The sequence below is a fragment of the Cydia strobilella genome, chromosome 10, assembly GCF_947568885.1.
Source record: "Cydia strobilella chromosome 10, ilCydStro3.1, whole genome shotgun sequence".
NCBI classification, from domain to species: Eukaryota; Metazoa; Arthropoda; class Insecta; order Lepidoptera; family Tortricidae; genus Cydia; species Cydia strobilella.
Genome location: NC_086050.1, coordinates 16,153,257 through 16,179,401, shown reverse-complemented (window position 1 = coordinate 16,179,401; position 26,145 = coordinate 16,153,257). Strand labels below are relative to the sequence as shown.

At 36.8% G+C, this 26,145-nt stretch overlaps 3 protein-coding genes across 3 annotated transcripts; 2 read left to right on the top strand and 1 right to left on the bottom strand.

The window, feature by feature from the left end:
* Nucleotides 1-40: 40 nt before the first annotated feature.
* Nucleotides 41-6,136, top strand: LOC134745040 (uncharacterized). Its single transcript, XM_063679012.1, has one exon. It carries the CDS (start codon nucleotides 59-61, stop codon nucleotides 971-973), a length of 915 nt encoding a protein of 304 aa, XP_063535082.1. The 5' UTR covers nucleotides 41-58; the 3' UTR covers nucleotides 974-6,136.
* LOC134744898 (uncharacterized) lies at nucleotides 6,133-11,757 on the bottom strand. The gene is made up of 10 exons (XM_063678846.1): nucleotides 11,581-11,757; nucleotides 10,965-11,129; nucleotides 10,421-10,507; nucleotides 9,634-9,849; nucleotides 9,137-9,289; nucleotides 8,705-8,933; nucleotides 8,105-8,415; nucleotides 7,657-7,777; nucleotides 6,367-6,594; nucleotides 6,133-6,179 (listed from the first exon to the last, which is right to left on the bottom strand). The coding sequence occupies exons 1-10, from the start codon at nucleotides 11,755-11,757 to the stop codon at nucleotides 6,133-6,135; spliced, it is 1,734 nt and encodes a 577-aa protein (XP_063534916.1).
* A 372-nt stretch (nucleotides 11,758-12,129) lies between these two features.
* LOC134745039 (protein inturned) lies at nucleotides 12,130-25,294 on the top strand. The gene is made up of 13 exons (XM_063679011.1): nucleotides 12,130-12,351; nucleotides 13,261-13,430; nucleotides 13,776-13,918; nucleotides 14,495-15,409; nucleotides 16,002-16,243; nucleotides 16,547-16,637; nucleotides 17,195-17,366; nucleotides 17,727-17,940; nucleotides 18,952-19,045; nucleotides 19,855-19,940; nucleotides 20,309-20,491; nucleotides 21,940-22,080; nucleotides 23,083-25,294. The coding sequence occupies exons 1-13, from the start codon at nucleotides 12,254-12,256 to the stop codon at nucleotides 23,186-23,188; spliced, it is 2,655 nt and encodes an 884-aa protein (XP_063535081.1). The 5' UTR covers nucleotides 12,130-12,253; the 3' UTR covers nucleotides 23,189-25,294.
* The last annotated feature ends 851 nt before the right edge of the window (nucleotides 25,295-26,145 follow it).

Genomic DNA, 26,145 nt, shown 5'->3' with positions numbered 1-26,145 from the left:
GCATTCATTATTGTTTCTTTAAGAATCAAGATAGCCAAATTACCAGTTTGTATTGTTTATGTTTAATAGAAAGATGAGTCCTATTAGAAGCGCGCAGTTCGATTCATCGCAAGAGAGCCACGATCACGGCGACATAAATGTTGTGAAGAAGAAAAATCTCGCAAAGGACTTGCTGAAATCTCGAATTTTCTTGGGTCGCTACATAGAAAGGCGGCTAATTAATCAACGCATTGGCTACAGAGATGTTGTTGTTGTTAGTCCGGCTGAGGTTGACTTGAAGAGAGATTTGCTTGAAGTGCAAAACAGTCTCCATATTGTTTGTCCAAACATCCAATGGATAGGCATCACTGACTCTGAACCACTTGGTTACACATCTGGCGTATGCATCTGGACCGAAATAGACAACCAACCCTTCGGGGCGTTTTGGTTTCAAGTAAAGAGCCTTAAATTCAGGGATGAAGAAATTATAGTGAGTGTAAAGTGTCTGCGGCACATATCAGATGCATTTCTTGAATTGGAGCCTATACTGACTGGAGGGTCTGGAGGTACAAGCAAGAGTAAGGAAAAAAGTGAAGGCAAAGTTGAAAAGCCTATTGAGGCTCTTAGTGACACTGTTCACGAGATAAAAGCTAATTTAAAAAGTGCTTTATCTATAACCAATGTAAAAGAATTCTTTACTTTCATATTTGCACTTGTTATTGCAGTTTTTACTGGGAGCACTGCATTTATCAACTTCCTTGGCAATTTTATTTTAGCTTTGTTGAGAGAATTGTCAATTTTGGTTAAAAATTCAACTCCAGCATTTTTGGGTTTTTTAAATTTTTTGAGCAAAATTGTTGGAGGATTTTATTTACTGTTAGCTATGTTCTTCAAGCCGAGTAACCCACCTCCACAGAACAAGAGATCACTTAGATGCATTGACGACACACATTCTAGGTATAACAATGATTTTGACAGCAGGTATATTGACTGATTGTTTTTAGATTATTTATTTTAAGTTTTTGATCAAGTTTGCAATTTAGTTGTTTAGAATTTATTCTGGGTAGATCTCAACTTTGTTATGCCAAAGCTGAAAGTTAAATTGTGGCATAGCTTTATGGCAAAGGAATCTTACCGTTGAGGTGCCTTTGTATTATTTTATGTTTGCAACTTTTTTTTTTATTACAAAAAGGCAAGCATTTGACCGCAATCTCACCTGATGGTAAGTGCTGAAATAGAAATCTAAAGAAAGCTCTAAGCACACAAATATTATAACCAACTCCTCCCCTGATAACATACATTAGTGTATATCTATGATCTGATCAATCACCATGCAGCAAAAACAAGTCAATAATAAGACGCTTAAAAAGTGTCACATAGTTATATGTCAGCATACTAAGCATAGTGTGATCTTATGAGGACCCTTCTATTTTTTTCTGTCCTATCCACATACCTGAAATGGTAGTGGGCGCTTTCTTTTTCCTTCCTATTTTACTCTTATCTTAGTTGTAATATTTATCAATAGATAGCGAAGCTTGAAGGTGACTGCAAGCTAGTACAGTCTCATCAAATAGATAGTGACGGTGGAAGCTACCAATGTTACCTTACCATAGTAATAAGGAAGTGTCTCAATGTATTTGGCCACTTTGACCATCACTTTGTATTTGATGCTGACTGTACAAGGGTAATTTCCATTATACAATCCAGGTTGGATATTAGAAATTCAGGGTTACAAAAGATTGAGACCCTTTGCCCCATAAAATGTTAACATTCTTAAAATATTAGTGCAATATCTATGCTATATCTGTAGCTGTTCTGCTTCCGCAATATTCCGCATTTTAATAACATTCCTATTGTTTCATCTCATTCCATTCTAGCTGTTTGGCATATAGTGTTTTTGTAACAAGCCATATTGAACCTTATGGTTGGAGAGCCGGCAGTAAAGTTTCGAACCAACGTGATACCGCGATGAGATGCACAATGGTTTCCCATAAAACTGATGCTAAGTCCGAATTTGATAGTCTGCCACGGCGGAACTAGCCGAAAGTACAAAAAAAATAGCCACTTCCGGTGCGAAAAAGGGGGGGTCATTTAACCCATCTGATACTACAATAAAAGCTATGGCATCAGTTAGAAATTTACTGGTAGATACAGAAAAGCGAAATCTGCCAGTATGATTCCTGCCGGAAGTGCTTGGCATACGCTCTCAAAGGTGACCATCAGGACCCCTAAATTAACCCATCTGATACCAGCATGAAACCAATTCCAGTCGGTAGATATGAACCTTCTCTTCAGGAATATATAAGTCTGCCAGGGCGCTTTCAGCCGAAACACCTTGACATACGAGATTATGTGGCGCAACATCCGTGGTACCCGTATAACCCGTATTTTGGAATTGTACATATTACGGACATTTCAAATACTGCAGGCTTATTAATTTATTACTCTATGCTTATATTTGTATATTATTACGTTATTAATAACACATATTTATAATAAATTAAGTTAAAATAAATTAAATAATGTGATTAATATGATTAATAGTCATTGAATCAGTCTATATGAATCGTTTGTCTTTGTCTGTCATTTTGACTTATGTATTTGTAAGAAAAGGATAAAACATAATTTAACTAATTCAGGCTCGTAAAGTTTAACGAATAAGGGGGTATTAGTATTCATAGCTAAATCAGGCTTGTAATGCGACATAAAATGATTTTTGGTGGTTTCTTTTACGCTTGAGGCGTTTTTTCACCTATTTGGTGTATCTAATCACTATCTTATGTAGGGGAGAGAGGGGCAAGACGAGTAAGACGGGGTAGCGGCTTTATATGGCGAAACGACTGACCAACCATCAGAATCCCGTTAACGCATGACGATGCGTCGCCATCATAGCAATCAGTTCGCACAGTGACCGGCTAGACAAATGGTGTCGTTAATTATTTATTTGCAAAAAAACTGTTTTTGTCATATTCCTTGTTATTTTTAGGGTTCCGTACCCAAAGGGTAAAAACGGGACCCTATAACTAAGACTCCGCTTTCTGTCTGTCTGTCTGTCTGTCCGTCTGTCACCAGGCTGTATCTCATCAACCGTGATAGCTAGACAGATGAAATTTTCACAGATGATGTATTTCTGTTGCCGTTATAACAAACTATAACTAATTGTTTATAACACCTGTATTCATTACCTGTAATGCACAATTGATGAATAAATGATTCTAAAAACATAATAAAATAAATATTTAAGTGGGGTTCCCATACAACAAACGTGACTTTTTTGCCATTTTTTGCGTAATGGTATTATGGTACGGAACCTTACGTGCGCGAGTCCGACTCGCACTTGGCCGGTTTTTGTGTTTTATTTGGTTTGCGTTTGTTTCCTTATTATCACCAGCACATATATACTGTTAATTTATTCCTATGGCCCAGCAATCACGCCAACAGCTAAGGACTTGTTTGGTTTCAAGTACGGTTTATTTTACAAAAAACTTTCGAATTTCATTAGGCACATGGGGCAAGATGGGGTACATCTTGACGGCCGTAGTTTTAAAGTGATAAACTGATGAAGAATTGCGGATTTGAATTTATTTATTCTTCAACATCAACATCAACATCAAACATTTATTCAGCAAATAGGCCACAGGGGCACTTTTACATGTCAATTTTTACAAACAATAAAATTAACCCAACAAACAATAAAATTAACAAGGGAAGATGGGGTACATGTTAGCTGTAAACACATTTTCTGTCTCTCAGACGACTTAAGAAATAAAAGTAAAACAGTTCGTGAGAAGTTATCAGACGATGGACCCAAAAGCCAAAAATTTAAGTTTTGTTTAGGCCCTAAATATAATATTTATATGAATCATTCTTATCTTGTCCCGTAGGGGTTCCCCATCTTACCATACTTGGGGGGCAAGATGGAGAGAAGGCACTTTTGGCCATTTTAATTTATTTTTAATTTTATTATCTAACTAGAGAGTTCCTAGTAAGTGTTGATTATGAAAGACTGATTACCAAAGATAAAAATAAAAATAACAAAAACTTTAAAAAAATAGCATTTTCAGTTTTATTGGACTTGAAACATTAAGTATCCCGTCATGCCCACCTCTCCCCTACATTTCTTGACGTTGACGCAAAACTGACTTAGTTTAACATTCAGGGTGTTGTTTTATAACACTACAAATTGAGATAACTAAGGTCTGTTTTTTTATTCCGTAGACTAAAATGACGTTTCATATGTAAGACATGACATTTCTTAGTACCACATGAAATGTCATTTTAGTCTACGGATTACGGAATAAAAAACAGAATATAATCTATTGGAGTCTTAGTAATAGGGTCCCGTTTTTACCCTTTGGGTACGGAACCCTAAAAATGATTTAAAATGTTCATATTTGGATTATTGGTAAAAATCGTCCTTGACGTTGAAAATCCTGTCTTTTTACACCGGTTTACAATAAGTATGTAATAATAATAATTTTGTTCATTTTGGTAAATAAAGGATATTGTAATTTGAAATTATTGTATTATTTATATATAAGGTGCTAACAAATTAGCTACAGAAATTTTACGAGATGGTTGGTACTTTACACTAGAACAATTAACTTTTAATAGAAATTAAGAAAGTTTCTCATAATTTTTATTTTATTTACCGAACAAAATAAATAAACTATAATTCTATCTAAAAAATAATCATCATGTATTTAACTGCTTGTTTGTCTTAAATGTCATTGTCAACGTGTCATTTGATTTATCAGCGTGAAGTGGCCAGTTAAGTTTTATATTTAAAAGAGGTTTTAGAATCTGTTCAATGAGGTCTCATTTAATTATCTCATTAACAGAGTTTTTTTACAAAGCAAATTTGTTTTCCTATTTTCTCAAAATAATATCATAAAACCTATAATGTTTCATACTTACATATACTTCAGGAGCCGAGTACTATCAACTGTAAAGATATCGGTAGCTAATTTGTTAGCACCTTTATAAGGCAAACAAAGAAGTACAAAGCCGTAAGCAGGTATTAAATTAATGCCCAAATTATATTGTGTATATTAATAAATTTGAAATATATGTTATTAATGGCATAAAAATATACAAATATAAGCATTAGGTAATAAATCATAAGCCTGCAATAATTAAAATGTCTGTAATCTGTACAATTCCAAAATACGGGTTCCACGGATGTTGCTCACATAATCTCGTATGTCAAGGTGTTTCGGCTGAAAGCGCCCTGGCAGACTTATATATTCCTGAAGAGAAGGTTCATATCTACCGACTGGAATTGGTTTCATGCTGGTATCAGATGGGTTAATTTAGGGGTCCCGATGGTCACCTTTGAGAGCGTATGCCAAGCACTTCCGGCAGGAATCATACTGGCAGATTTCGCTTTTCTGTATCTACCAGTAAATTTCTAACTGATGCCATAGCTTTTATTGTAGTATCAGATGGGTTAAATGACCCCCCCTTTTTCGCACCGGAAGTGGCTATTTTTTTTGTACTTTCGGCTAGTTCCGCCGTGGCAGACTATCAAATTCGGACTTAGCATCAGTTTTATGGGAAACCATTGTGCATCTCATCGCGGTATCACGTTGGTTCGAAACTTTACTGCCGGCTCTTCTACCATTAAAACGAACTGGACACAAGCGGCAGCGGCACGCGGCGAGCGGCAAATTGTTCATACATTTGTTTGAGCGCAATGTATGAATACTATGAATGGCCTTGATTTGCCGCTCGCCGTGCGTCCAGTCCGCAGCCTAATAACAAGATGCGAGTTTACATTTTATTTAAGAATACTGTGCTGTAAAAAGGACTAACAACTTTAGATTGCTTGTCTCTAAAAAACCCCCGGATGTATTGCCAGCACAGAAAATATAAACAGTAGTTTTTTATGTTGTCTGTGGTTGCCAGCCCTAAATAAGCATTTGGTGCATTGTGTAATTTTATAAGGATTCAAAACAATTTCACAGCATTTGCACATAATGATTGTATACAATTTTTATTGATTTTATTATAGACTATTTATTTTATAACTAGTGATAATAACACTGAAAATAAGGTGATATGTTATTATGTATGTGATTTCCTCTAGTTATGGTAAATAGAGGTAGAAAATGTATAAATATTTTGTAATTTTATGAAATTATAGACAATTTATTAATCACTTTTTTCATCCATGGGTACCACTATAACATTGCTGTTATCTGAAAAAGAAGGAAATACTTTTTTTAAATTACAAACGGACATGAAAAACTTTTCCAATGCTCAAGAATAGTCGTGTTGTAAGTGAATAATCGTGGGTTGCTTTTATATGAATACTTTTTTCAAAGGGATTTTCATAAATCAGCGTAGTCAAAGTGTTTCAAAAATACGTGTTCTAAATGAGTTTACCTCCCCACGAAAGACCCATGAATTTTCTTGACCTGTTGATAAAAGCCGTGTATACAGAAGTTTTATTGTTTTCTCCCTGGAAAACATTAACGTTTGGTTTAATAATTGACGCCAAATTCTTAGCTTTGTCGGCGTTTAAAGCTGGAGCGGTTTTTGGTCTAATAACGCTTTTTGGCGTGTTTGGTTTTCTCGTTTTATTGATTTCTTGGTTTTCTGATTTTTGTATTACTGGAAGAAAAAGCAAATGTAAATGTGCTAGTTCTAAAGTGCAATATCCGTGGACGATATTATATAGCCTTCGTGTTTTAGGTATAGAATAGTTAATTGTTACTAAATAGTTTTTGGCACGTTATATTTGTAATAACTTAAGGGGCCGTAGTCGATTTTGGAGAAATTTTTTAAATTGATAGATTTAGTCGTTGAAATTATACACGTTTTGTTACGTAATATTTAAATAACAAGTATTGGTTTCTATTAGCACGTCTTCTCATCTTGCCTTTTAATAATCAGGTCGCGAGCGTGCGTCACCGGTAATATATGAAAAGAAGGGGTAGTTTTTAAAAATTCATCAAAAATTTATGGTGGTAAATTATACAAATTGATGTATAAGAATAGTTTCAGCAAATGTAGTAGATTGTTTAAGTATCAAAATTTTGTTGAAATTAAGTCGTTTTTCAGAGAAATTGTCACTTGTTTTGAAGTAATTTCTGGAGAAAATTGATTTCGTCTAACTTTCATTTACACTACTTCAAAGTCATAATAATAAAAATGTAGTCTGATAAACGTCAAGTACAGGATATGTGTAATACAAAATTACCATGTTTAGCCGTCCAAACTTTACGAAATTTACAAATAAGAGCGACAAAATCAGTGCTTTACGCGCGTTTACCTAAACGTCCATCAAAAAAGCCAACATTACTAATTTAGTGAGTCTGTTTTCAAAAAATTGATCTGATAAAAGGTAAGATAAGAAGACGTGCTAATAGAAACCAGTACTTGTTATTTCAATTAGGTAACAAACGGTGTACAATTTCACCGACTAAATCTATCAATTTTACATTTTTGCGACTAAAATCGACACCGGCCTCTTAATGACAGTGTGACTTAAACGATTTGCTAGAAGATTTTTCTTTTTTTTATTCCTGAAAGACGCGACTAGTGCATCATATTATAACTCCGGTTTTGTTTACCGGGACGTTGTTCATAGCACGTAGTTGTGATGGGATAGAGTACAGAAAATTACTGACCCTTACTTTTTGGTAGTAATGGTAGTTTATTAACTATACCTACCTTTTTTCTGAATGTATGCGACGGCGGGTACATGATTTGAGTGATGATGAGTCTTTCTCTGGTTTTTGTGGTTCCCTTTATTCAGAGGCACTTGGATTGTCTTGTTTTTCTTCTGAATTGGCTGAAATTAGTAATGGTAGTTTATTAACTATACCTACCTTTTTTCTGAATGTATGCGACGGCGGGTACATGATTTGAGTGATGATGAGTCTTTCTCTGGTTTTTGTGGTTCCCTTAATAAAGGGAACACAGAGGCACTTGGATTGTCTTGTTTTTCTTCTGAATTGGCTGAAATTAGTATTTAACAGTGTTATTTTTTTTTTAATTTCTTGGCCTTATTTCCGTGGACATAATTACCATGTATTGTTCTGTAATGTAAGGACACTTTTTCCAATGAAGGGTTTGTTATGTTACCTAATGTGCCTTAGAAAAAAAAAGCATTTAATACCTCAGTTGCTATGCATGATGTGATTGTTTCGCCTAATATGGCGTTTGGACTTTCCTTTACATTTTTCGCAACACTGTCGCCCACTATATTAGTCATAATATTTGTAATTATTATATTTATGTCACTGCTATTAAGCTCTAGGAGCATATTTCTGAACAAGCTCAACATTGATGGCAAGTGTGGCGTGAGTTGCTTTTTCGTTTCTTCATTTCCAGATAGATTTTGAAGAATGTCCAAGTGCAAAAACAATTCGTTTAAAGTCATATGCTGTCGATAGGCTATCAGTGCATTCAGTGTCTTGTTTCCGATACCTAAAATAAAGGAAACTTAGAAACTGATTCAAAATTCCTGTAATACATTCTACCAGGTTCTCATAAACTTATCGACGACTTTCAACAATAAGTCTATGGGCACCCTGCTTGAAAGCAATACCTACCTAAATAGGGTCCAAGATTAAAAAAGTTATTCAGTCTGTATATTCTGGTATTATTTTTGATCTTTTATATGTAGATACGTCTCGATATTCTATTGATGTTTGGGTAATGGTTGCAAACTTAAATAATTCCACTGGTTGAGCTACAGATGGTTTTGGCAGTTTACCTTCTTGCATTGGCCGACAGTGGTAAGTTAGACTCATTCCATTATGCTGAACCTGCGGCTGGCATGTATTTAAAACCGAATTTAGCATTTCTACGGTGTCACAGCTTATTTTATCTTGTTTTTTCTTTAGAAGCTTCTTGATCTCACACGTTATTTTTGCATTGAAATTTAAGTATCGTCGGCCTTCTTCGAGTCTTGAGAGATTGTATAGGAATTTTGCTGTCATCTCCTGAGAAAACAAAGAATGGAAGGTATATTTTTATACGGCCTCCTAGCTTAGTCGCTAGTGACCCTGCCTACGAACTTACGAAGCAGAAGGACCCGGGTTCGAATCCCGGTAGGGGCATTTGTTTGTGTGTGTTATCACGCATATTTGTCAGATGTATAATATATTATATATTAAGTGAATTGTTAATTGTCAACGGTACTGACCTGCGTATCTGCTCCTATCAAACTGGGGTTCTTACACGGCCAAGAAATGCACACAGTCACAATGGTGTGTGTATCGAATATACAGCAGACATCAGCGAAAGCGCATGCTTGTATGATCTCCGACTTTTCCGCATAAGTGCCTTCTTCTAGGCCCTGAAAATTAAGAACGTCAATATATTGTACTTGATGTTCTACGCCTTAACAACCAAGTTCAATCAACATATTAATCATAATGTAAAAGTGGGCGTGTGATACATGAGTAATTGTCACATGAATTTATTTCCGTGCTGGAATTAGTTTGAAAATATAATATATTCTACATTTTACATAATATCGCCATACCATCATTTTATTTTCATGTTCAACATGTTATTAAAATCTCCGTAAAAATACTTCCACGAAGTTGCTACATGCTCATAACTCTCATAAGTTACACAATGATACATATTAAATACGAGAAATAAATCCAATAATTAGTAATAATTAATTAATTATACCTGGTTCAAAAACAGCAAAGAATTTTTAGTATATTTGCTGCCCATGTATAAAAACCGTTTAAGAATATACATGTTTTTTATGATTTCTCCAATTGTGTTAGTGCCAAATTTCGTCTCTTCGTTAAAATGGATAATAAAGTCGTTGTATTCTTGCTGGTTCAGGCAGTGGCACTTTCTGATCAGTCTTTTGTATACTGAACAATCGTCATCTTTGTCCTAAAGATCGAAAAAAATAGTGTAATTAATCAGCCAAATAATTGCAATAAGCCAATGGCCAACTGTACGTCATGGTCGTATTAAGTATTTATATGTGGTATTTTCTATAAAAAGGGACATTCTTGTCGATGGTGCTTACGCCATTATTAACGATGCTCCGATATAAATACAATGCCGCGCGACGCTGTGCGGTGTAAGCACCATCGACAATAAGGTCCCTTTTCATAGAAAATGCCCCATATTATACTGCTGGGCGCAAACCTCCTCTAGATTAGTACAAGAGGGTATAAGCTATTGTCCCCACAGTATGTGTATACGTGGCTTTCCATCAGAGAAGTGTCCTTATGCTTCTCCTGCAATAATTTATCAGAATTTTAGATGGAAACGTTCATATTGCACTTGAAGCATGAGGACCCTTCTGTGATAAGGAATATTACAGTATACAATTTAAAACTGGCAACAATACTATGTTACATTTATTGATTTTCAGCTAGTGTTCCGTGGACTAATTTCCATAGACGGTAACAGTAACCATGGGTGCACATTTGGAAAGAAAGAAATGAGGCCTTACTCTAATAATAATAGAGTTCAATTCTACAGTCTGCTTTTCCAATCTTTTCATGGCTGCGGCACCGATTATATCAGTCACTGACCGGTCCTGAAAATATGAATTGTAGGTACAGTTTTCAGAAATGTTTTTTTTATTATGTAGACTTAGGTACTGTTAAAAGAATAATATGAACAGAATGTCTTGTTTGTGTTGAGCCGTTGGCATTTTGCACCAGAATGTCCTTGTCTCATCATCGCATACTACAACTCCTTTTATTAGTGTTTTTTAGGGTTCCATATCCGTACCCAAAGGGTAAAAACGAGACACTATTACTAAGACTCCACTTTCCATCTGTCTGTCACCAGGCTGTATCTCATGAACCGTGATAGCTACTGTTGAAATTTTCGCAGATGATGTATTTCTGTTGCCGCTATAACAACAAATCCTAAAAAGTACGGAACCCTCGGTGGGCGAGTCCGACTCGCACTTGTCCGGTTTATTTTTTCAATACGATGCTATTCAAATTAATATCATCGATAAGAAATTGCTTAGGTTTATAAGATACCATCATATCCACATTTTCAATATCCCAAATGGCCATAGGTCTTAAAACGTCGGCCATTTTCGGCGGATCATCAGGAACCAGCGCCGTGGAATGAGTTTTTGCCTGCACATCTTCCAATAAGCATAAAAGCTTTTTAGTGCTGTTCTTGAGATTCTCTAGTTGTTTCTAAAAAGTAAAATTATTTCGGATAGCATTGTGAAAATATAACTCAAGCGTCTTTAGTCGACAGAATCAATTTAAACTAAAATATGAAACATACAAAAGAAAAGGGACCAAGCCAGATCTTAGAGTCTAGGTGCGGAAAGAGAAGTCATGGAATATATAACACTGATTTAAACTTTCACGATTTTTACTCATTATTATTTACAACGACGGGACTTAATCATGGAATATATGTATTGGTCCCCTTATATTCCACGATTCGTCTTTCCGCAGACTATACCACATGGTGGATTCTATCTGCGTTCCACCAGCTGGTGACATCAGCAGAGCTCTGCATACTCTGGTCTGTTGACTTTGGCTCCGCGCACGCTTTCCAAATGACATTTCGGACATCATTGCACCGTGTGCCGGAGGAGGAATGAAATAGCTACTACCCACTGCTTATTTAACTTACCAATTTTATATGGCAAACGGGTACATTGGAAGTTTTGCACTTCACACAGCCATCTTTCACAAAGCTAGAGGGCTCTGCAATTAACTCCATGTCTTCATTGTCGTTTGCTTCGCTTATGCTATAAAAGTTACTGTCGTGGGTATCGGTAGAAGATCTATTGGTGTTTGGTGTCGTCATTATGGATCGTGGAAGTGGTGACTTCCAATGTACCAACGCGTTGACCTCATTAAACATTCATTTGCTTGAAAAGTGGTTGCAGATGGCCGGTGTTTAATCGTTAATCAAATTGTTTTTACATTTTGTACTTTTGAATTTTTGCGGTTTCGATCGATTTTTTTGAGATGGCAACACTGCTAGATGTTGCCAATCAAATAATCTTCTTTGATACATTTCAATCTAGGTCTATCGTTTTTACCAGTGACTTGAACAGTAGAGGAGCCCAAGCCGATAAATGTCAGTGCCGTGCTGTACTGCTGTCAAAAATGGCAATTTTGTTTGGAATTCGGTTTATTCTTAATTACTTTGCGAAACTTTATAACTATTAAATATTATTAGTAGCTTTAATTAATTGCAAAGTTTAGTTATGTATTTACAAACCATGATCATTTCAATACCACGCCTATTATTTGTTTTCTAATTACAAACGTAGACAATAAATTAGTATTTTGGTAAAATGAATAACTATAAGACAAAATTAAATTACGATAGCCCGTGCGATTCGGATAACGACTGGACTTCTTCAGATGATTCCAAATATTCTGATTCCGACAGGTATTCCTACAACCACTACCTTTAAATCATTGAGCTATGCATAAAATTAAAAAAACCGGCCAAGTGCGAGTCGGACTCGCCCACCGAGGGTTCCGTACTTTTAAGTATTTGTTGTTATAGGGGCAACAGAAATACATCGTCTGTGAAAATTTGAACTGTCTAGCTGACACCGTTCATGAGATACAGCCTGGTGACAGACAGACGGACAGCGGAGTCTTAGTAATAGGATCCCGTTTTTACCCTTTGGGTACGGAACCCTAAAGTTTAATAGGGCTCACTTCAGTGAACAGACGGAATTAGATGACGCACATACTCGCATGCGATTACTACTACATTGTGGACTTCTTCTTCTTCTTCTTCTTTTCTAGGGGCTATGTAAGGCTCCAGAGCCTATGTATCACTGCGACCATCTCTGATCTATTGTGATCGCCACCTACTACAACTCTCGATCCAAACCTGCAACTTCAAACAGCTGCAGGATCTTTTTGGTTTCGTGAGACTTTAACTCCTCCGGGCGCAATATATGTCCACCCAGGATCAAGTCACGAGTGCGCATTAGGCAGGGGCACTCTGTGAGGATGTGTAGGGGCGTCTCCTCTGCCTCCATACAGAGTCTGCACCGCCCCATGTCACGTTTCCCCATAGTGTGCATGTGCTTATTTAGGCCGCAGTGCCCGGTAAGCACCCTGACCAAGTTGCGCATTGAAAATGTTACAAAGTTATTCTAAATAGGAGAGTAAATATGATATTTCGGTAAATATGGTATTTACATTGTGGACTTAGGTTAAGGTTTAATTCAGCCGACTGATCAAATGCCGCAATGTAATTAAACTTGCATGCAAGTTGTCACAACGCCTAAATGAGCCCTACTAGCTATAAAATATTGAAATGTATTGTATTTAATTAAAGTTCTGTTCCTGAATGGGATTCGGATGTTGGCGAAGATGGAGAGCTTGTGTACATTAAAGTTGAAGCCTGCAATGATGTGGACGATTCTAAGGCCCCGCTTTTGGAAAACTGTGAGGCATTCAAAAGAAGAAATAATTTTAAGAGAACATCTACAAGACGGTCAACTAAAGGTGAATAAAAATTTATAAAATCTTTATTCTAGTGTGTGCTATATCAAAAATGTGAAATTTCAGGGTATTACATGAACATAATTATAAATCCAACTATGAACATACTTAATGATGTTTGCCTTTTTATTTTTATCATTTTATTTTTATATGATGGGGTTTTGTCACTCGGTGACATCTATCTATAGTCATTTTTGCCTTACAATGCCAAATAACTTATGGCTATGAAGCGGTGTAGTCATGCACATAGCCAATTGAGGATTCCTGTATACAGTAATAAGTATAATTGATGGTTGGATGCCAATCTTCAGCAAATTAGATTACTTATTTCAGTTCATATAATTTCAGGCAGAATATTCAGAGTTCTAAAAAGTCATAAATCGAAACAGCTGGATGTGTTTGGCCGAAAGAAAGCGGATGACCAGGGAGCTGGGGCACTTTCTGGTATTCTCAAGAAAACATCTCTTGAGGATAACAAAATTGTTATACAGGTATGTATTTTGAAAAAAGCCAACTTTTTCATGAAATTGGAAAAGAGCTGGAGATTGATCCCACATAATGAAAGTTGCAGAAAGTTTCAAAAAAGTACGAAAAGTTCTCAAAAATTTTATATGATATTAATGAAACTTTCATTTTTGAAACAAAAAAATTCTATTCTCCATTCATAAATATAAGATTCCTAGTTTTCAGTTTGAAAATTTCACAAGTGTCAATTTGCACAGTAAGTTCAAGTTCAAATATACTTGATTCATGTAGGCCTAGCAACAAGCACTTATGAATGGTGAATAATATGTACTGTAATTCTACAACCTCCAGCTTGGAAGCCGAAACTCGCGGGTTCAAACCTGAGTTGAGCTGTATGGACCAGAAAAAAAAATGCTAAAAGATGACTAAAAATTCGGTCAGGGTTCTTGTCATACATAGACAAGAGGTTAATAACATCTAAACATTTGATAGAATTTCTTGAAGACGTCGGCTGGCAAGACTAGCCCCCCCCTTCCCCCCTTAAACCAAATAGGCGCTAGTGTAATCGAGTTAGGGATATATTTTTACTTTTCTGCTTCCAGGTCAGCAAAAACATGATGTTCAACAGCGAAAAAAATTGTCAAATAGAAAAAATGTTTGGCATCAGTCTAGAAAACTCAAATGGAAAGAATCTCATAGTGGCTGATTTTCTTCCCGAAGCCCGGGCTATCTATTCTCAGAGAGTAAAAAAAGGATATTACTTGCAGAAAATAAATAATATTGATGTTAATTCATACAATATAAACAGTGTACTTCAAGTTGTTGCTGATGATTATGATAATCCAAAACTTCAGTTCCAAGCAGCCGAAGAGGCCTTATTTGATATAGAAAAGCTCCTTACAACAAAGCAAGCTCCGGATAATTCTCTAACACAATTACTGAAAGACTCTAACTGTTCAGTCTTGTACATATGCTGTAATGACATTGAATACCATAGCAATGACGACAAAGGAGTACTATATTGCTACCCGAGACCATTTAATCAAAACTTTCTTTATAATACCAGAGGAGCATATGTAACTTTAAATCATTTAGCTCCAAAGTCATTAGGTACAAGCCAGCCTATAACTTCAACAGTATTACATAATAATACTTTAATAAATATTGCCTACATGTCACATTATAGTGATTTATTACTAGTTGCATTTCCGAATAAAGAAGTTGACTTATTCGCTGCTAAGCGAGTAATCATTCATATAACAAGGACTTTGGAATTTCTTTACGGGTCTTTAAAAACTTGTTTTACTAAACCTAATAATGTTGATAAGCTGGATAGCTTATTTTCTCGCATATTTATTAGTTTGTTGTTTAGTAATATGGATAAAGATACAGATAAGAGTAACGGGTTGTATTTGGAAGATGTTTTGGCAGCGCATTGTATAACGCTGCCTTTAGAAGTAAGGATACAAGTGGATGACGCTATGACGGAGCTACAGGCGGCAGATTACAGAGAATGGGTACGTATAAAATCGTTACTATACTTACTCAACCTCATATCTGCAACAATCATTTGATGGAAATGTCGCTTTTCTTTCATTCGGAATACGGGTGGTTTTTTTTTTTTTTTTTTTTTATGATGAATAGGCAGGCGTTTGACCACGATCCCACCTGATGGTAAGTGATGATGTGGTCTACGGTGGAGCACGCTTACCTATGAGATACCTATTAACTCTTGCCTTGAAGAGCTCCAAATTGTGTGTTTTTGTCATTAAATGAGTGTTGCAGATACGAGGTTGAGTAAGTATAGCGGCGAAATGCTACACACTGAACTGAGCATTGACAGTCCTTATGTCGTTGAAATAAGGTTCACGAATGGTACTTTATTACTCTTATTATTCCGTACAGTCCGTGCCCTAACATAACTCAGTATCCACTTTTCTATACAGCTAGTATAGCGTTTTTACGTGGGTACTTAAGTTAGGGTAGTGACCTACAGCACGCTTGCTTGCTTAGCACGTCTTTAACGCTGAAATAAGTAATATTTTAGTTTTTAATATTTAAGTTTCTGATATATTCGTTGACATATTTATACAGATATATTTTTTTCAGACTGACGACATTGAAAACTTTCAAAGGCTGTACACCGTGATCGGAACATGTTTATATTACTCTGGACACCTACTAAGTTCTCACGTACAAGACGAAGAGTTGTTCGAAATCAACGCATTCTTGAAACTCAACGGTATTTTGAAATTGAGCGCGGAAAAGGAATTGGAAAAACTTGTAATTTGGAAGGAGGTTTATATACATGAACATAGGAAGCAGAACAAGAATGATAGCAATGAATATAGGTATGCTTAATTAAGTTTTTGTAATCTGCTATCTCAGGAGTCTTCAAACTTTTTGACCCAAGGGCCTGGCCAGGCTGTTTACTTTGCCGTTTCCTTTTTGTATATGTAAGTAATGATAATGGGTCCACTACAAGAGTAAAGCAAATCACCAATTTATCGTATTTTCCTCCTTATTAATGCTATTCATCTTCAAATGAGTATTACTTTAAATTAAATCTTTAGTAATATCGAAAACATACGGAATGGAATTGTGCCTTGCGTTACTTTTTTTGTAATGGCAACTTTAATGGCGATATGTATTAGAATTCCAGATGGGCGCTGGTTTCTACTAGTGGCCGGAAAGGGACACTTCATTCTGGCCACGCTGATGGAGGCTGGAGGATGTACAGAAGATGTAAGTTATTTAACGTCCTACTCATATACCTTCTCTAAGTTGTTTCTAAAATGTTACGTTAAGTATCTGAAGTAGACAATATTGTCTTCGGTTACCGCGATACTTACTCATGAAATAAAACTATGAAAACGGATTATATCACGTATATTGAATTTATAATACATCCCGACGTTTCGAACCCTTTACAGCGTTCGTGGTCAACGGGTGACTCTGGGATGTAGTATAAATTCAATATACGCGATATAATCCGTTTTCATAGGTTTATTTCATACCTGAAGTAGATATTAACATTTTAAAAGTCCCTTGTCGACTATTTTAAAACCAAGATTTTTTATAAAAGATGCAGGGTACCTACTTGGCGTGATAAATAGTAGGTATATCATAAGATACATGCACCTAAAAAGGCCCCATTGAGCAAATCTGGCCTACTATTATAAGTGAATTGATATAAAAAAAATGTTTGTTACCCGCTTATGGTAAAATTAGAATATCGTTTAGCAAACTAAAGTTATGCACAACGACATATATTTCATAATTATCATACTGTTGTTCATCAGGCAATAGGCATCACCCCGCCATCTCCATTCTACGTAGAAGAGTGCGAGAGCTGTATAGAACTCCTATACGATGTAGGGCTGGACAAGTACCTCTCTACGTGGCTACGGTCCAATACACAGCCGCAACTAGAATGCTCACCGGAGCGCTTAACCAAGCAGGGGAAGAAGATAAGTAAGTATAATAACGCTTATCCTCATAAACTATCATTCTATTCATTCTACAGGCAATAGGCATCGCGTAGCTAAGCACGCAAGGTGTTAAAATCACTTTAACACAACTATATGTGTCGTTCTCAAGTAAAAGGTACCACATTGTCGCTTGCCATAAGTACGCTCTGACAGGTTATTCGTATAAAGACACAGACAAATTTCGTCCTTATGGTAAGCGACAACCTGGTACCTTAATCGTCACATATCGATAAGTTAGAGCGTGCGTAGATCTTTTTGAACACACCTGCTCATATACTTTTGACTACAAGTTGGACATAATTGATTTTACCTATAGTATAGTAAACCACTGTTTTAATTTCAGATCAAAAATCCGACGGCACTCTAAAACCCTCAACTCTCAAGCTCCCAAAAGACCGTCGTCGTCACAACTCCACCGAGCAGATAAACGTCTCCAGCGACTCCGTCAACTATGGCAGCCATCACAGTCTGCACTCCCAGTGGTACAACGGGAAACGCCATGCCAGCAACTTGGACGTCAGTTATTCTGAGGACTCCAACAGTTTGAAGAGCAATAGGTAATATACTAGTCCAAAAGATCGTAGTCGCCACAACTCCACTGAGCAGATAAACGTCTCCAGCGACTCCGTCAACTATGGCAGCCATCACAGTCTGCACTCCCAGTGGTACAACGGGAAACGCCATGCCAGCAACTTGGACGTTAGTTATTCTGAGGACTCCAACAGTTTGAAGAGTAATAGGTAATATACTAGTCCAAAAGATCGTAATCGCCGCATCTCCACCGAGCAGATAAACGTCTCCAGCGACTCCGTCAGCTAAGGCAGCCATCACAGTCTGTACTCCTAGTAGTACAACGGGAAACGCCATGCCAGCAACTTGAGCGTCAGTTATTCTGAGGACTCCAACAGTTTGAAGAGCAATAGGTAATATACTAGTCCAAAGGACTGTCGTCGCCACAACTCAACCGAACAGATAAACGTCTCCAGCGACTCTGTCAGCTATGGCAGCCATCACAGTCTGTACTCCCAGTGGTACAACGGAAAACTTCTGGATGTCAGACGGCATCGTAGCTCTCCATTCTCCAACGGATGGACCGATTTCGATGCGGTTTTTTTACGTGAAAGCGAGTTTCCTTGCGGTGGGTTTTAGCTATGGTTGATAGAAATCGATCCAGCTATTTGAGCTCTTTTCCAAAATGATGTAGAGCATTTTTGGCATAAAATGGATTTGTTGGGCATATAATAGTTGTTTTATTAGCATATAGCTTAGGGGCTAGGAGGATATAACCAAACGGAGTAACCATTAACAGGCTTTCCCCTCTGTCGAAAATAATCGACCAATGGTCATACACAATTTATGGACTGACGTTTATCTGACATGGCTATTTTGACTATACGTATACATTTGACGTTCCCCTCCCCCGCAAAAATTGGCAGACTTTTGTACAGCAAATTACAGACATGGCGGCTCCGTTTGGTTATATCCTCCTAGCTTAGGGGGTTTTTCAAATTTTTAATTTAATAGTTATTGCCATTCTAATTACGGAACCCTGTTCTATTTTGTTTCAGTGAAAAGAGCGAAGAGCGCATACAAGGGCGAAGAGCCGACCGAGAAAGGAATCGACGGGATTCCTCGGGCTCTGATTCTGATTGGGACAGACAGGTATACATACTCATTTATTGATTTAAACCATAACACATACCACACACACACACACACACACACACACACACACACACACACACACACACACACACACACACACACACACACACACACACACACATACACATTTTCATTTTTTTTATTGATACAAAAAATTTACACAGCATTACAGCGAATTAATACACCGTGAAATTTATAATAGACAGTATTTATACAAACTACCGTACATGATACAGTCTAGGAAGGACAAACAGAACAAATGTAAAAAATAAAAACGAATAGGTACAGTCGAAGGCGAAAATATCGATCCGGACAAATGGCTCAAAAATATGTGAACACAACTTTATTGTCTAAGGTGTAAGAGCGTACACATATTTTGGGAATGTATATATATTTATGCCCTCGACTGTACAAGATACATTGTGGCATTTGGTGTCGAAAAACTGCAGGGGCCGTGGGGTCCAGGCGCACAAGTTCTTTTTAACCTTTTGGACGCCAATGACGGATATATCGGCACCGCAGGTCCAACGCCAAAGACTGATTAATCCGTCACAGACCACAGAGCAACATAGACCTATGTGCATGTGCATAAAGTTCAATTTCAGTTTTGACACTTCGGTGACGTGGCTTTCGATACACCGGGATAAGATAAGGTGAAAAATTGTGTGATCTTAGAAGCTATTGAAGAGTAAATAGTATTAAACGTAAACAATTGATTAAATAAAAATAAATAAATAAATCATTTATTGTCGCAGTAAATATAAAAAAAAACAGTAGTAGGTACAAGGTGATTATTTGGTTTTCAGGAGGGCAGCAGAGCTAGCGGCAGTATTGATGCGTCTGACATTAGGAAATCCTTGCTCAGTGAAATTGATCATGTCACTGTTCATAGGTAAGTAAGTTAGTTTTTTATCATTCATTATTATAATCTCTTCTGTGATTGAAGGACATGAGTACTGTATTAACAATAAATTGACTATTTATTTTTACTGCTACATAAAAAGTCGCTGTGAAATAACTTCTTTACTAGTTATTTTACGTGACAAAAAAGTGTATTGCTATTGCTAATAATCGTAAGGTACAGTCACGGACTTTAATTGTTGAGCCGTTGTTGTAGTTGTAATTGTCTGTCTGTCCGTACGGAACCCTCGGTGGGCGATTCCGACTCGCACTTGTCCGGTGTTTTCTACTGTATAAGCTTAACTGGTAAGGATCTCTTAATATTACATTTCGATCTTCAAGTTATAACTTTATTTTCAGAATAACGGCGGGCGACGAAAACGTGCTATTCCACTTCCTACAGTTAGAATCCGCGAAGGGCATCCTAATAGCACCAGTGAACAGTATAGAGGTGCAAGCGAACAATGCGCTGTACACACACATTATACGGACTTTTCGGGCTGCCAGTAAACGCATACATGAGCTGTTGCAACATTGTGTGCGGTAAGTCATTTAACATACCTTACCTCACCTAAAGGAAAAACTCAACGTCGTGTCGTATCAGGCTGTCAAGGAGAAGGCAGAGGACCGCGAAACATGGAAATTGCTCCACCCACAAGAGACTTACTCTTAAATATATGATGATGACCTCACCTTAAGGGTCCAAGCTCGGTAAATTTTGTAACCACTGTAAATTCACTGCCATCTATCGACGTACTTTAAAACTAAAAATGAAGATTTATAAAAATACGTTAAAATGTATTTAAATATGGATAAATGATTTTTTTATTTGCATGAATTATTTTTACATGATTTTGACCCATGTTCTTTCACTGATATGCGTTAAAATTATAAATAACAAACGAAACCGTCAACGCCCTCTATACGAGAGTAGGCCAAAGCTAGTGGCGTCATCTGATCGAGAATCAAATTTCGTGATTTTCGAGGCACGTTTTTTCCTTAGACTGTATAGTGTATCCATCTATTTCGGAGTTATATTATATCTATCTTTGATACAAACGTAGTAAAGCTCTCATTTTAAAACGAGTAGCTAGTTTGCTCTGAAACTTTGTATAGGTACTTACAATAGGATACGGTATACGTAATCTAATTCTCAACTTCAGTTTTTAGGGTTCCGTACCCAAAGGATAAAAACGGGACCCTATTACTAAGACTCCGTTGTCCGTCCGTCTGTCCGTTTGTCACCAGGCTGTATCTCTTGATCTTGAACCGTAGACAGTTGAAATTTTCACAGATGATGTATTTCTGTTGCCGCTATAACAGCAAACACTAAAAACAGAATAAAATATTTAAGTGGGGCTCCCATACAACAAACGTGATTTTTAGGGTTCCGTACCCAAAGGGTAACATACCCAAAGGGTAACGTACCCAAAGGGTAACGGGGCCATATTACTAAGAATCCGCTGTCTGTCTGTCCGTCTGTCACCAGGCTGTATCTTGAATCGGGCTCCCATACAACAAACGTGATTTTTTTGGTTTTTTTTTGCGTAATGGCACGGGACCCTTATATTATATATTATAATATATATTTAGTATTGTATGTATGTATGTATGCTAGTATGTATTTTATGTATTTTAATCTTTAGTGTTATTTCTTTTTTTAAATATTAATTTGTACATCCTGTAAGTTTGTCTATCTGACCTGGCTATAGTTTTCCACTCATCTACTCGAAGGTTAGCTGGAAGAGATCCCTTATAGGGATAAGTTCGCCTTTGTACTTCCATTACTATAATTTATTTTTGTAAACCTGTGTTGTGTACAATAAAAATGAAACACCTGTATATATACGCTTGTTTGATACAAATAAACATTCATTCATTCATTCATTCATTCATAAAGTGATTACTACTACTACTACTACTACCCTTCGTGCGCGAGTCCGACTCGCATTTGGCCGATTTTTTTAACATACAAAAACCTTATTTTACAGCTTCAAAAGAAACTACACGCCTCCGAACCCCAACAAGGTGTTGGTGGCGGTGAAGGAGTACGCCATGTTGTTCCGCGCTCCGCCCGCCACGCTGTCCCGGTGCGGGATTAAGAACGACCCATTTCACTTCTGGGTTGTCGGGTAAATCCATACTATCCATACTAATATTATAGATGCGATGTGTCTGTCTGCCTGTTACCTCTCGCTTAAAGTTTATTTATTTATTTGTATATTCAAATTTACAACTTACTTACTAAACATTTGAATTTTGTACAACTGTACTTTTTCGACTTTCATAGGTGCATTATGTTAATGCCTAAATTGAAAAATAAAGAAATTGAAATTTATATTCTCGCCAAACTGTTACGTTTGATGGCGAGATGCGCTCAGTTTTGATACACTTAACCTATTAAACTAATTTTATAACTGAAACGCTTAAACTAACAGTTTCATAAGCCTCACAATATATATACTTATACAAACTATTGTTCAATAAAAAAAAAGTCAATTGTGTCTGTCTGTCTGTTACCTCTTCACGCTTAAAGAGTCCCTGGCAACGTAGTTCCACTCACATTTTAAAACTACGTGTTGGATTGTAATGAAACTTTGCACATACAATGACATGAGGTATATCTAGGTCTGTAATTAGTTTATATAGCTCCAGTTTATAAAACAAACGAACTGGAGCAAAAACAAGTTTTTGTATGAAAAACTTTTTCTCTGTTTTTTTTTTAACTATGGTATCTGAAGCTACATAAACTAATTACAGACATAGATATACTTTATCCTATTGTAAGTACAAAGTTTCAGAATAATTTAGCAAGTCGTTTTAAAATGAGAGCGGAATTACGTTTGTATGGAGAACCGAGCTTGCCGGAGACCCTTAAACCGCTGAACCGATTTAGTTGAAATTTGGCATAGAGATAGTTTGAGCCCCTGGGAAGGACATAGGTTAGTTTTTTATCCCAGAAGTTATCCTTTAAGGGGATGAAAAAGGGGGGGGGGGGGAGTTTGTATGGGAAATCGATAAGAAGCAGATTGGATAAAAAATAAGCTACCTACTCTAGGGGGTTACTCACGGCACATTCGCTAGATCTGAATACACTTGAATAAGTTTAGTTTTTCATAATTTTGTTTTTTCAGGCGTATATTCAGTGAGCCCGAGCCACGCGAGCTTTACGTCTGCTACCACGAGTCCGTGCCGCAGGATCTCACCGAAATATCATATTTACTCTCCTATTTAGAATAACTTTGTAACATTTTCAATGCGCAACTTGGTCAGGGTGCTTACCGGGCACTGCGGCCTAAATAAGCGCATGCACACTATGGGGAAACGTGACATGGGGCGGTGCAGACTCTGTATGGAGGCAGAGGAGACGCCCCTACACATCCTCACAGAGTGCCCCTGCCTAATGCGCACTCGTGACTTGATCCTGGGTGGACATATATTGCGCCCGGAGGAGTTAAAATCTCTCGAAACCAAAAAGATCCTGCAGCTGTTTGAAGTTGCAGGTTTGGATCGAGAGTTGTAGTAGGTGGCGATCACAATAGATCAGAGATGGTCGCAGTGATACATAGGCTCTGGAGCCTTACATAGCCCCTAGAAAAAGAAGAAGAAGAAGAACATTTTCAATATCACGTTAAATCTACTCCGACAACGCTAACTTTGCTAACTTTGGCAGTGACAATGACAATACATATTCCACACATGAATCTAGTATAACTGGATCGGTCATGAGGGGTGGGGGGAAATGACCGAACGGGATAGTCTTATGTATCTTGTAGGAGTAGCAGAGAAAGCGCTGTTATTGTTTGTCCTTGTCACAGTCTCACTTTTTTTTTCCCCACCGTAAATTTAGTATGGTTTATGGTGGGCTACAAATCTACTCGACCAATCATATTGTATCATTGCGCATGCTCTGTCCCTCACGGGCGCACGCGTATAGCTCGTCTATGTATGTGTCTATGATTCCACAGGAGCATGATTGACGTAGTACTTGGTATAGTTGGAATGAAAACTTAACGTGGTCTTTAGACATTGTGTATCCGCCGAAATTTTACGCTGAAGGTAACATACCTATAGCATTATATCTTCTGTTTTCGAACAATAACGACGCAGGTTCTTAATTTCTAGATGTAACTTACTTATACGTAGTCTGTACGTAGTTTTGAGCTGTATTAGAATTGTGTGTATTTGTTGCTCTTCACTTTCTTGAACAGAAAAGATATATTAGAATACCTCTAGAATGGGCAAGCATGAAGCTTAGAATAAACACTTTTATAATAGGGAATATTACGCGAAACTGCGTATTGTGCCACTACCACAAGCTGAGGGTCTATCGTGAAACTAGAATATCGAAATTTCGTAAATTATCTAACATCTTTGTCACTCCTGCATTTCGTATTCGCGTTTCCCGGTAGATCCTCTGTAAACAAACCGCCTTAATGTGCCTTAATGCATGTCATATTTTATTATTTTTGAAAACTTGTCAAAAAACTGTTAAAGGCACAGTTTGTATAAGTTACTCTATGATTTACTGAAAAGGCTAGTGCTGCACTCTGGTGGCAGAACATTGCAGAAATACCCCCTATTTGTGTGTTGTGACTAAAGTAGCAAGTTAACACCCTTGGCATTTCCATGACAAAATTTCAACTCATGCAGTATAATTTTAGTAGATATAGATTTAAGTAAGTGTTTTTTTTTGAGGCATTGACCGCACCTTAAGCAGCGTTAGCCTTATGGACAAAAAATTACAATTTTACAAGTGTAAACTGGCAAACTCAATGCGTTTGATGCTTGCTTAGAGTTGAATAACCTTTTGATCGGTGTTGCCAGTTTAGAATATCTTACATTATTTAACTTACCATTATTTCCTTAATATTAAGTTTAGACAGATACCTAACCGGAATGTAAACGAGCGACAATGGCGGCAGATAAACCGTACGCGGTTTTCGCTCGCTGTTTCCAAATGTAAATTGTATTTTAAGATTGTTTTGGATAAAAAAAATAGTAAAATTATGGCCCTTAGAGTTCGGATAAATCGCATTTAGTGAATTTGACGACGTGAAACTTTTTTTATCAATATTAACACGAAGGAGAAAAATAGAAAATGTTTATTTAGTTGTTAGACAATAGGTTAAATATATAGTCCTGCAAGAAATTGTAGAAAATTATTGAGGGCGCCACTTCCTATGAAACTGTCACATTTTTGACGTAAAATGCAAGAACAATTTACAATTTAGTATGGATTTTTTTTTAGTTCCGGTTTATTTAATTTATACTATTTTATGTCGCACTGTGTTTATTGTAAGTAATGGTTATAATGTTCTTCCATCCTGAGCTTTAATAAATAATAATGTACGTTCTTCCGTCCAATAAATGTAAATGTTGATAGTTTTTTTCTATGATTATACACTTATTTGGCCTGTTGTTTTGTTTCATAAAAATATTTTACACCACACAGTAGTCTGTAACAATCAAGCTAAATAAATAAAATTAATCACATCGCAGGGGACTTATCGTTCCTCGGTGACAGTCCGTTCCTCAGTGTCTCTGATTTAACCTACTTGTGAGTAACCTGTAATTCTGTACTACTTTTATTAGAAAATGAGTGAGTCCCCGGCAAGCTCGGCCGATTTGCACCTTCCCATACAAACGTAGTTCCGCTCTCATTTTAAAACTACGTGTTGGATTGTAATGAAACTTTGCACATACAATAACACTAGTTTATTTTTTTATTCCGTAGACTAAAATGACATTTTATGTGTTGCTAGTAATATTGGTGGAAACCATGGAAACAGCCAAACAGTTGATTAAAAATAAAAATATGAAAATCTTTATTTCCAGGCAACTATTGGCACATAGATAAATAATCCATACTAATTATTTTTTATTATTAATTTATTTACAAAAACATGTCTGGCTCACAGCGGAGGCCAAACGCCATGGCCCATGACATGGGAAAAAACATTTCATACACAACACAAGACGAGTAAAACACAACAAAACAAACAATTCATCATAAATAACATAATTAAACATAATAAAACAACATTCGGGCATATCTCCCAACCGCCTCAGTCTAGGGACGTGTGACAAAAACATTGAAATATTTTTGAGCACAAAAGACACAACTTGTCATTAAAAAGGTCAGCATCCTGGACCGAGCCAACTAAACCGTTTAGAAGTTCGAGGGCTCTCGACGT

Excerpts from the sequence above, each read along its gene's own strand:
- LOC134745040 (XM_063679012.1), top strand. The coding sequence starts at position 59 with ATGTTTAATAGAAAGATGAGTCCTATTAGAAGCGCGCAGTTCGATTCA.
- LOC134744898 (XM_063678846.1), bottom strand. The coding sequence starts at position 11,757 with ATGACGACACCAAACACCAATAGATCTTCTACCGATACCCACGACAGT. Across the intron at positions 10,508-10,964 it reads TTGAAAATGTGGATATGATG|GACCGGTCAGTGACTGATAT; the intron begins GTATCTTATAAA and ends TCATATTTTCAG. Across the intron at positions 9,850-10,420 it reads TGAACTCTATTATTATTAGA|GACAAAGATGACGATTGTTC; the intron begins GTAAGGCCTCAT and ends TTCGATCTTTAG.
- LOC134745039 (XM_063679011.1), top strand. The coding sequence starts at position 12,254 with ATGAATAACTATAAGACAAAATTAAATTACGATAGCCCGTGCGATTCG. Across the intron at positions 13,431-13,775 it reads TACAAGACGGTCAACTAAAG|GCAGAATATTCAGAGTTCTA; the intron begins GTGAATAAAAAT and ends ATATAATTTCAG. Across the intron at positions 16,638-17,194 it reads CTGGAGGATGTACAGAAGAT|GCAATAGGCATCACCCCGCC; the intron begins GTAAGTTATTTA and ends GTTGTTCATCAG.